The 11,689-nt window shown below is 46.3% G+C and overlaps 1 protein-coding gene across 2 annotated transcripts; it reads left to right on the forward strand.

The window, feature by feature from the left end:
* The first annotated feature begins 368 nt into the window (after positions 1-368).
* NABP1 (nucleic acid binding protein 1) lies at positions 369-7,841 on the forward strand. 2 transcript variants are annotated; one of them, XM_049794330.1, is made up of 6 exons: positions 369-620; positions 752-890; positions 4,077-4,148; positions 5,586-5,658; positions 5,925-5,991; positions 7,568-7,841. In XM_049794330.1, exons 1-6 carry the CDS (start codon positions 530-532, stop codon positions 7,753-7,755), a joined length of 630 nt encoding a protein of 209 aa, XP_049650287.1. In that variant the 5' UTR covers positions 369-529; the 3' UTR covers positions 7,756-7,841. The 2 variants fall into 2 exon arrangements, with proteins under 2 accessions (XP_049650287.1, XP_049650374.1); XM_049794417.1 differs by having other exon boundaries at positions 5,931-5,991.
* The last annotated feature ends 3,848 nt before the right edge of the window (positions 7,842-11,689 follow it).

Here is an 11,689-nt window from a genome sequence, read left to right on the forward strand (position 1 = left end):
GCGAGCCGAGCCAGGCCTGCCGCCGAGGAAGGCTCGGCCCCGCCGGGCTGGGCTGGGCTAGGCGGTGCTGGCGGCCCCCGGGCGGGCAGCGCCCCGGCAAGGAGAAGATGGCCGCGGCGCGGCCCAATCAGCGCGCGGCGCCGGCTCGCGCCCGCCTGTTGCCCAGTCCCGGCGCTCCGCGTGCCCCGGACGGTTCCATTCGGTAGCGCTTCCTCTCCACCCCCCCCGCCCGGCGCCGGGGTTGGAGCCGCCCGGTTGGTATAAAGCGGCGCGCGGCGCACATGTGCTCCTCAGTGCCGGCGGGAGCGGGAGGAAGCGCGGTTTCGCGCGGGCGGTGTCGGGCGGGAGAGGGGGCGGTGGGGGTCGGGCGTGCCGCACAGTCACCGCGCAGCCCCTCGGTGCTCGTGTCCCCGTCCCCTGTGAGGGTTACCGGCGCGCCCCTGGCCGGCCCTGCGCTGCCGCCGCTGCTCCCCCGCGGGATGCGGGCTCGGCCCGCCCCGCCAGCCCTGCCCCCCGCGCCGGCCGCAGCATGAGCGCGGCGAGCGATACGTACCTCCTCATAAAAGACATAAAACCCGGACTGAAAAACTTAAATGTCATCTTTATTGTGCTGGAGATCGGTAAGTGGCGTCCGGCACGCCCCACCCCCGGGCCGCCCACGCGTGTCACGCGTGGCGGTGGTGGGGGCGGGCTGGCGGGGCCGTGCCCCCCGCCCCGGTCCCCCCCCCCTGAGCCGCGCTTCTCCCCGCAGGGCGAGTCACCAAGACGAAGGACGGGCACGAGGTGAGGTCCTGCAAAGTGGCGGACAAGACGGGCAGCATCACCATCTCCGTGTGGGACGAGATCGGCGGCCTCATCCAGCCGGGGGACATCATCCGCCTGACCAAAGGGTGCGTATGGGGCCGGGGCTGGGCCCGCCGCCCCCGCTCCGCTCCCCGGCCTGGCCCGGCCCGGCCGAGCGCTGCCGGGCAGCGCCGGGTCGGGGGCAGCCCTTTGTCACCGAGGCGAAGGTGCCGCGTTGTGGTCGGGCTCGGCCGCCCGTCGAGAGGCACGGATGACACAGCCTGGCCCCCTGTGGACTGGCTCGCCCTTACGGAGGCAGCACTCTGAGGTCACTTGCCAAATTAAAACGGCGCCTTCCACCCCAGAACATGCCTAGCATGAGCATACAAACCGGCGGATGGTTAGGAAGGGCTTGTATTTTTAATGAGGAGGTGGCGTTTGGGAGACCTGGCTTGGCTTTTAGGAAAGGAGTTCTTTCTGAGGTGGGAGGAAAAGGCAGCGGTCAGTCCTTGGTCTGTAAAGCAAGCAGGGAAGTCAAAAGGATGTTCTTATTTTTACAGCCAATTCTTTACTCTAGCAGTCAGCTCCTTAATGAAAGGAGGGAATGATTAACGTCTCTCATGCAGAAAAGTTGCTTTTCATTGCAGTGGGTTTAACAGAAATGACAGGCAGAGGAGGAGGAGCTTTCCAAATTCACTATAAAAATTCATACTAGGGCTACACTGGAGAGCATGTTAGTTTAGTTAGGTGCAGCTCATTTATCTGAGGGAGATGGCTTAATTTAAAAAAAACAACACAAAACTAAACCAACTTATGTTTATTATCTGTGAGAAAGAATACTAGTTTCAATTTGAAAATCCTTTTCCATGTCACTTAAGTTGTCAGCAGCAAAGTGATAGTCACTTTCATTTGAGTTCTTCATGCCAGTTAGGTTACACTTAGAAATCCATTACACTGATCCTTTGGCCTACAGCACTCCAGGAGATGGTAGAACTACAGCGTGTGTAAGGTCCTTTTAATTGGCTTTTGTCGAAAAGTACGTAAAAAGTTACTCAGTGGAGCTGCTAACCAAGCCGCTCTTAAGTTGTTCATCTGAGTGTAATTCCTGGTTTTGGAGTGAAACTGGATGACCCTTGCCACCAAAACTATAGCTGCTTCCTCCTATGCAAATGTCCTTTTACACGAAAGGGGCTGACTCCTCAGCAGAGGTGGTTCTGGGGAAGCCTGCTTGCGTGGAGAGCATGTGGAGTGCTGGGGTGCTGAGGTGGGTGGGACTAAACCAGAGCTCTGGGTCAGCACAAAGCCCTCTGCGTAGATGACATTGAAACTAATAGCGATACTGTTCAGCACTGGTAACGGTACTCCGCTCTGTGACTGGCTTACTGTAGCTGCTCTGGTGTTTCAGTGCAACAAATGGGAGGGTCGTTGCATCCATTCATGTCAAAAAGTGAGTTTGGCTTGTATGAATTAAATTTATGAGCTGACATCGCTATTCCTGGTGGGTGGCTAAGTCATGCCTTCATTTACATGAATTGCATGCTCACTTAAGGCTGCGCAGTGAGTGAAATGGCAAAAGCTAAATACATTCTCGTTTGGCTCTCATATTAAGAAAAATGCCCTCATGCTGGCATACAAGGTTCTCCAAACACAATTTTTATTATACTCAGCTCAAATAGGATTAATTCGAGTGTGTGATGTTGCTATTGCAAGGCAGGTAAATTTCAGCTCTGTAGGCTAATCTGACTTTTCAGTGCAGGACGCTCACTGTTACAAGTAGAAAAGCTTAGCCAGGCCCCATGTGTAAACATGTCTTTTTTTTTTTTTTTTCCTACTGAATTTTAAGCTGTAGATGCATTCCTCTGCAAAAGCAGACACTGTTGCTGATTTTTGTCATTGGCTGATTAACCTGTTTACAGAAAGTTGTTGCAGTTAATATTCCTAAATTTGAAGTCAGTTCTGGAGTTCAGTGCTTTATGGCCAGCTCTTTCTGAGACAAAAACAAATGCTTGCATATATGGAATAACTTTGTGCTTGGAGGTTATTAGTCCCATGATTTGCTGGGTCTTGTCCCGTTAAACGTATGTTTGACTTATTATTTGGTAGCTCTTCTCCTATGTGCTGTGCCACAAGACTGTACAACTACCTAAGCATAGAGTGAATCTTTAAAGTGAAAGGTAGCATTATGGAGTGAAGAGCATTAATCCTGCCTCTGCATGGAAAACTCCCAAGACAGGCATTGTAACTGTGGATACTATGCTTTCCTGCTTGTGCTGAAGTACAGAGAAGGTTATCGCTGCATTGGCATTATGGTCCTGTTCTGCTGCCCTGACTCCTCCCTGGTGCCTGTGTTCAAGGCCCTGTGTGCAATCCGATGGTTCCCAGTCTCAGCAGATAAGGCAAAGGGCAAGAGGAAGGTTTGTTACCTATGTTGTAGAGATACACCTGGAGCATGAGGAAGTGGCGACTTGTCAGATTATCTGTGACTCCTGAGAGTGCAATTGCTGGGGCTCCATATTCCTTTGCTAGAATACACCCATATTCCTTTTAACTCCCTTGTGCTGCACTTGAATTTCTGGTTTGTTTTCATTATTTTCTTCACATATGCAATGCCCCTCACTGAGAGGAACAATTATACAGAAAGTTCTGCATAACTCATTCCAGTGCTTGAAGTCAAGTGCCACTATAAAGACTAGAGTGCACTCATGCTGTCTTGTATGTGAACATTTCTGCAATCACAAAATTATTTCATTGCATTTCTATATATCACTTGGAACATGACGGTCAAACTTGTGCCTTTAAAAAAAAAAAAAAAATCTGGTAAGGACCTATACTAAAAAAGTAAGCACTTCCTACTACACACATTCAGTAGCAGTGTCTATATTCTCCAGCGAACAAAGGTAATTCTTCCTGGCTTCTGCTGAAAGCAGAACTGAGAGTTGTCAGTGGATGGTAACACCGATACTGCTTTTGGCAAGATGCCTTTCCTCTGCAGGAACAGTCATAAGGGCGGCTCCAGCCACGGAAAGACCATCCAATCTCAAAATAATTGGTTGGTTTCCTGTCATTGCCAAAGGAGTCAGCTGAGCTTCCAGTAGCTTTTGCTAGAATTAAAACATGGGGATCTGTAACATTTCAGTGTGGTGAAGTTGGGATCCCTGGGAATTTTTTCAGTCCATTTATGCTGACGTGTAATACTTAATAACTCTTGGAGGATAGCATGCTTCTACTTTCTTGGTCAACAGTGGTATTCCTCATTCAGTAAGAGAGACTGCTTTGCTTCTTTCTTTGGCCAGGTATGCATCTCTGTGGAAAGGATGCCTGACACTTTACACAGGACGAGGAGGCGAGCTGCATAAAATTGGGGAGTAAGTATTGCGTGTTTATACTTGAGGCGTTATGTCCTCTTCTCGGCTGAGCATCATGGTAAGTATAAGATGTGGTGGCTCTTAGTAAATGGAAGCTAGGGCAGCAAAAGTGTGTTGATTGGTCATGGATAGGCACAGTACAGGCAACTGTGAAGTGAGTTTCCACATGCTGTTGCAGTAATGAACTCCGACCCTCTCTGGATTCTAGGTACATTGAGAAAAGTCAGCCTCTGTCATTGGCACAGGGCTGGCATTTCCGTAGAGGAAGTGTATAAATGACAAGGGACTTAATCTGCATTGCTTACCTAGGCCTCAGCTTGATTGACCACTTTATTTTGGTGGAAGCCTTGTGTGTGTCATGCTTGAGAGACAGGCAGTGCAAAGAAGGAAGACAAAGGTAACTCCAGTGAATCATATCTAAACAGAAGCAAACCTCATTAAACCTTCTTTAAACTGCCCACAAACTGAGGTGGCGACTCCTTCTGACTAAGAACAAACAGGAGTAGCGTATTTGACAAGCAACAGGAAAACCAGCAACATTTTCTAACCAGAAGAGTGCTTCCGCTGTTGCACAAAGTGCCATGGGAGGCCTTGTAGTCATCAGGGAAGTGGGACTGTGGGGTAGGCACCTCTCTTCTCAGAAGGTTCAAAAATGCCCAGTGCTCAGCTGGATTTTGTAAGCGATGGTCTGCAGATCTTTGGTGTAAAGCCATCACCTCAGAAGTGTCATCCAGTGGGCTTATTCTCCATCAGGCTGGAGTGAGGTGAGTCCTCATCTGGGTTGTGCCTCCCAGCAAGAGGTGGGAACTCTACTGCTGCTTAACTACTCCAAGCTGCATAATGATAGAAATCTTTCTTCCCCTCTGCCATAATTTCCATATGGTGAGTTGGTGGGCCTGTTCCTCCATAGTCCCCTTGAGTGGAAAAAGGATGCTTTGAATTTCATTCCTTGTTTTGGACTCCTCTGCGCTATTATGTTAATGGCGCACTCCATAGCATGGGAGCATGTGGGAGTGTAGTTTTCCCCCTAGAGATCTAATGCAGTCACAGTCTGGGAGCAGGCTGGGTGACTCTGTGGCTCAGGTGACCTTGTGAGTGGGTGCTGGACAAGATTGTGCAGCTGAGAGAGAGGTGAAGGGAGCCCTTTCATCACCTTTTGTTTTCTTTAGGCCATTTTACCTCGTAGAGTAAAGGTGTACTTGCCTCTGCTTGACTGAAAGACCCTCATCAGGAAGATATGACAGCTTTACTACAAGACTATAAAGGGATCAAAGAGCTTTTTAGTACCTATGGATACTGTCTTGAACAGTGGGGTCTGGATAGGTTGTTTCTAGGTGATGGGATACGTCAAGAACATATGCTCTTTGAGTTGTGGAGTTGAGAACTCTGTTAAAAAAATGGCTTTAGAACTTCCTGATAATTCTAATTTCCCCCCAGATTCTGCATGGTATACTCAGAAGTGCCAAACTTCAGTGAGCCCAACTCGGAACACGTCGGGCAGAACAAACTGGTATGTTAAACCCGTCTGAGGCTTCTGGCATAAAGTGCTCTTTGTTCTGAATACTTCACACTAGGCTGTGATCAGATGTGACTCTTCTGGAAAAATGGACTTGAAGTGATATATAGATAAAAATGAGCCAATAATTAGAGTAGCAGATAAATCCCATGTGGAGCCAGTATAAGAACACAGGAAAAAAATCAGCCCTTTTCTGTAAAATGTGAAATTTTTTTCTCTGATCAATGTCTTTTTTTTTTTTTTCTTACATTTCTCTGAAGGCACAGGGTGAACAGAATAATAGTTCTGCATCAAGTAATATGGGTTCTTGTACTTTCGGGCCACTGGGTAAGTTTTTTCATTTTGTGGAAGTGAAAGGATGAGAAGCACTTAATGGGAATAAAAATAAATTCATCTTGCTAAGGGTCCTCCACTCTGGGGCAAAAGTGTACTATGCTCTAAAAAGTCTTTTAGGCTGGGGCCTGAACCTGCAAGCACAAAAGCACAAACGTTTCCTGAATAATGGTTTCGGGATTTGTTCCCTAGAAGAGGAAGAGATCAGGATATCCAAGGTGCCTGCAACATGTAAAGGGACTTGCCTGATCCTAAATTGTTTTGATGCTTTCAGAGAGTTTTTGCAGCATGTGAAATTCTGGGTTTTTTGAAACCGCCTGAGGCCTTTGGCTTTAAAAATTACTTTAATCTTGCCAGTCACCATGGCTTTCCTGCCAGGTTAGCTCCCCAAATCAGAAGTGGTAATCTGAATTCCAATATTTGACCTGGCCAGATCATTTTGTGATTTATTTAAACATTGAAGCTTAAATAAGAAAATGCTTCAGGGACTTGAGTAGGTGTAAGCTGGGAGGGATCCTTAGTTATGGCCTGCCTACATGATGCCCAGACTCAGTACCTGGTGTTGTATAGCTAAGCCCTGCTGGTGGATGATAACAAACTGATTCCATAACTTGCTGTTAAAAACATCTGTGTCACTTCAGTTCAGTGACTGTCTGCTTCCTCTTTAGCAACATGATTTTAATTTCTATTATTTTACTTGTCTTGTAAGCCCTTTCTGTTCCTTTGAAAATGAATTATTCTGAGCAAAGAAGGGAAGTGCTTTCAGGCCAGTCTCCTCAGTGCCAGGGTGAGGCGAGTAGGCTTTCAGCCCCATTAGTGTGTAGGTACTTCCTTGGTGTCCCTATTTTGGGCAGTGGACAGCTGTTTTCACTGAGCTTGTGTGTATCTTCTGAAACTTCTTTTTTTTCTGTTCCTGCTTCTTGTGTGGTCTCTAAATGCAATGATTTCCTTTTGTCTCTTCCTCTTCTCCCCATGCTTCCTGTCATCATTCTGCCTTTTCAGCTCTGTCCCTCCTCCTGCCAGCAAAACATGAGCAGTGATGCTTATGAGGCTTAAGTTCATGAGAACTTGGCGCTAGCCGAATTGCTTCTGTGGCTGGACTTCACAAGGCAGCTTTCTACTTCTGTGTGCCTGGTAGTGGGGAATGATGCAAGGAGCTTTATGTAGCCTGCTTTTCTCTTGCTGGTTTCTCCTTCTGCTGCCCTGCTGTCTCTCTGGAATGTCTTGGTGTGTGACCTACAAGCCAGTGCATGTTTCTGAAAGCACCAGTCTAGTTTCATGAGGCTCCAGTCTCTCTCCTGGGTGTGCAACTCTGAATCAGCATGCAACTCTGTGACCCTTCTTGCTTTAGTTGAGAGAGGGGTCCTAGGGATGGAGGGGAGGTAGCTTGGGAGGGGGGAAAAAGGTAATCTGTGGTTTGGGGTCTTGCAGTGCCAGAGGGGCTTTTCCTTCTGGTGCTCGGGGTTTGCTGGTTGCTGCAAACTCTGTGCGTTCCCTGTTGCTAAATTTATGTAAGGGAGCAGTGATTTCAGTGCATGGAACTTGTGATAACCTTTTTTTGTCTTTCTAGGAAATGGTTTACAAACTGGACCTGAATCAAGTGGATTTCCATTTACATATAATCATGGCCACACTTATGCAGGTAGTGGGAGAGGCAATGGACGAGGACCTGTAAATCCAGCACCAGCTAATAGTGTTCAGCCTTTTCTCCCTGCTGTCAGTAATGGGAGGGACCCACGCAGAGCCTTTAAAAGATGACTATGCCAAATGTGGTTGTACAGCTTGCTTAAACTCTACACTCTACTTGAACACTTATTGCACTTTTATTTATAGTTAACTGTGAACCAGTTTGTCCTTTGTTGTTGTTTTTTTACCTTTTGGTCTATGGAGCAAACTTGATGTGATCTATTTCTTGTTTTGCTTAGGGAAGCACAGTGAGTCTTCCCCATACATTAAAGGGTAGGGGGAGAAGGTGGATCTAAGAAAGTAAGGGTAACGAGTTGAAGAATCTCAATTAAACTCGGTACCCTTTGCAAAATGGAAGAAAATTTCAGTTACATCTATGTATTTTTCTGTTTCTGTTGGTCAGCCATATAGCCTTAAAAGGTCTATTATGTCCTGTGTGTGCATATGTTGACTTCCATTAGGGTTAATGGGAGTTCTTCATATTGGAAGAGAAATGAAGGGGAAGAGCAAAGATGCTCTAGTGAACTAGGTGTCCTTGGAATGAATATAGCTTGTAAAAGCAATAAGTATAAGGAAATGGTGGTGCCAGCACCTAGTGGTGTCTCCTGAGTCAGAGCATGGATAACTCAGATGAAAATTGAAGACACGGTGAGTGTCTTGAAGCTTGACTTCTGATTCGAAAAAGGTGTACACTACTTAAAAATTCTCCATAAACACCGTTATCACTGTCACAGAAAGTGACACTGATTTTTTTTTTGCTTTGGTTAGAAGCTTGGATATTCATTCTTGCTTTGTGTGAAATAGGAGAGGAGGATCTAAATTCAGACAGTATCAGGGAATATGCTGTTTGTAGCCACTCCTTGTGTAAAAGCCCAAGGTTACTTTGCAGGAGTCTGAATTTCCAGGAAAGAACTGTTTTCAAATGCTGCATTACCCATCCCTTCAATGAGGCTGCCTGCTTCTCCTTCCTTCATTCACTTTTCCAAATGAATTATGTATTAGATGAAGCTGTATGTGTGGATTGCAGAGGTACTGGCCAAGCACACAGCTGCTCTTCTGATGCTGTTAAGCTGCTAAGCTTTCCTTCCTCTGTTTTATATGAAATACAAATTATCGCTTAAAGAACTTAACCCCGCAACCACCATCTTCTGGGGGAAAATAGCTGTGGTTTTATTTCTGAGATCACAAATGCCTTGACTTGAAGTCCAGTGCCATATTTCAGATCAGGTTCAAAAACAACGTGGAAGCTGAGGTGTCATACTGGATTCATCTGTTTAACTCTTCTTATAGCTGACCTCTCAAATAAAAAAATTGCACTAACCATTTCAAAAACAGATCTAACTTTCTTTCTGTCAAGCCATAAAGACTTCATGACAAAAGGCTGTTTCTGGATTGTGAGTTGTCTCTGTGGTTGTTCATGTTAACTGAATCTACTACTATGTCACTAATGTTTACAAGTTATTTACATTTGATACTTCTGCTTTTGGTACTCCATTGTGATGATTTGTTGGAAATTGCTTCTAATTGGCAAAAGTTCCTTGCTTAGTCTGAAATACTAAACTTTTAAATGGAAGCAGCAGCAACAACAACAAACTTCTGAAGGGAGGTTTAGAGACCTGTGTGCCTGGATACCTGATGGCTCTTTGCCTCTGGTCTGGTAAAATGCTGTCCTGATAACCTGCTTCCAGGTGGAACTAGCAAAACTTGTCTTAGACACAAGAGAGTGGCATGCCTCATGAGATCACCCACTGGTGCTGTTATGGAAGAACAGTGCTAATTGGTGAACCAGGAAGCACGCAATGACTTCTGGGGAAATGGTGTAAGGAGGTGATGTGTAACTCAGGGACTTTAAATTGCTTACTTAAATAAGTAAGTCATGTATAGTCTAGACGCATGGACAACCGCTTATGCAGTGTTGTGCTAAGACATCTGATATGCTTGCGAGAAGGAAGCCAAGAGGACTTCTAAACCTCTGAAGTATAAATGACATGTTCCAGAGGTAAATGAGATGCAAGTATGGTGAGAGCTGTGCTTTCCAGTAGTAGCTGTAAAGGTAGCAAGTGAACAGTGCAAGTGATGGTGCCATGGTGGGGACTTCGTACTCATTGGGGTATCTCCGCCATGGATCTCAAATCCTGGTGGTTTTCACTACAGCATGAAGGAAGTTGAAATGGGGCGGGACTGCGTGTTAGTGTGTGCTGAGGTGCCTGATGTTCGTAGCTCTATGCATTTGAGCTTTTATTAAGCTAATAAACAGAATACTTGTTCACAAATTCCAAATAAAAAGTGAGATGATTACTGCTGATACGTGGCATAAAGATTAAGATCTTGCTGTCAAGTGGATGACTGATTTGCAGTTGGGAGATAAAAAGCAAGAGGCTGGTCTTCATGTTCTCAAGGTTAGTAGCATTCCTGCCTCCCTGTTTCTTAATGTGAAACTATTTTGGTTTATTAATAAATTTTTATTCTTTGCAGGGGAAATCTGTGCCCTGAAAAGTCACATGGACTTAAAGTAAATATAATCATAGTAATTTTTCAAGGTCTTCTGATCTTCCAGTGAACGTAAGACAAAGTTGCTTCCCTCAGAGGTATCAGTGTCAAGATAGTGATCTCTCAGCTTGCAGAGGAATCTGGGAGCCTGCCTTACATCTGTTTGGATCACACCACCTCGGTGTACGGAGAGACAGAGATAACGCCTTTATGTAGACAAGCAGTTGTCATGAATTACTCTATAAGGTAATTCATAGGCGCCCAGTGGTTAGGTCGTTAGGTAGTCTCTTTAAAGATGCCTTCCCAAGATACTAAAGGTAAGGCTGCAGTTAGGGTAGTCTTATTCTAGATGATACAGATCGCCAAAGGAAAAAACTCTGGAAGGTGTTCACGTGTCCAGACACAAACTTCACAGTGCTGAAGTGCAGCTGAGTAGTCCTCATACACTTCAGTCACAAGACGCCCAGCTCTCGTCATCCCACAACAGCTCATCTCTCGCCCGCCCCAACAAAAGGACTGATGGCAGACTGCAGCAATGTGGCAGTGAAGGGAGTTTTGCCGTTATGTCTGCTGCAGTCCTCCGTGTGTTCCTTCTGTCCATCCTCAGCATGAATCTTTTTGCCTTAATCCCAGAAGTGGAAAAGCAGTCCTGTAATGTGAAATACTGTCCTGACCTTGGGTGTGTGGTGGAGTGGAGTCACGTGCTCCATTTCCACAGTGAAAATGGGAAGGTGCTGTAAGAACAAATGGAAATGCTGCACCAAGGCACGTGATACATACTCTGCCATCACAACTCAATTAATTAACTTTGGCCTTAACTTAAAACTGGCAGGTTGCAGTCCTGTGCATTCCAATAATGCTGCTCTTCAGCATCGTACAAATTCCAGTAAGGGTATCTGCAGCTAGTGCTGCTTGTGCAATGCTGCTACAGGCAGTAGGAAACATCTTCTCTACACGAGTGCAGTCTCTGCACAGATGACACCCTTGGCACCATTGCAGAGATGTCAGCTGTGTTCTGTTAGCATGCGCGCTTCTCTGGGCACGGGAGCGTTTAGTAGACAAATGCAGTTTCCTGTAGCCCATTGAGGCCTTGTGTTTTGCTAACAACCTGGCTGTGCTATGGTTACCCTCTGCAACTTGTGCCCATACCCCCAAAACAAAGGATCCTTTCCTGTTCTATAAGGCAGTTTTCATCAGCACCTCCCCAAGTGCTTTGTTAGGACTAGGAATTGGTAAAAGCAATGGGGTTTTGAGCGTTTCTGGGCAAGTTTCCTGAGCTGCTTCATGGCCCATGCATTCCCAGCCGCCAGGTGGTTGCCCCGCTTCTCTCGGGTGTCTGTAGATTTGCCCTTTCAGACGTACTCTTTATTCTTAACCCTCGAGCCAAGCAATTACTTGTACCGCCGAGCGCGGTGTCTGGCAGTGCTTTTGAGGGGGATCCAAGGAGGTGCCTTGCTTTCTCTCTGTAGCTCTTGCTACCAACTAGCTCTTGAGCAAGAGCTGGCTGATTTTGGGA

This window comes from Accipiter gentilis, chromosome 1 (genome assembly GCF_929443795.1).
Source record: "Accipiter gentilis chromosome 1, bAccGen1.1, whole genome shotgun sequence".
Taxonomy (NCBI): domain Eukaryota; kingdom Metazoa; phylum Chordata; class Aves; order Accipitriformes; family Accipitridae; genus Astur; species Astur gentilis.

Excerpts from the sequence above, each read along its gene's own strand:
- NABP1 (XM_049794330.1), top strand. The coding sequence starts at position 530 with ATGAGCGCGGCGAGCGATACGTACCTCCTCATAAAAGACATAAAACCC. Across the intron at positions 891-4,076 it reads ATCATCCGCCTGACCAAAGG|GTATGCATCTCTGTGGAAAG; the intron begins GTGCGTATGGGG and ends TTCTTTGGCCAG. Across the intron at positions 4,149-5,585 it reads GAGCTGCATAAAATTGGGGA|ATTCTGCATGGTATACTCAG; the intron begins GTAAGTATTGCG and ends ATTTCCCCCCAG.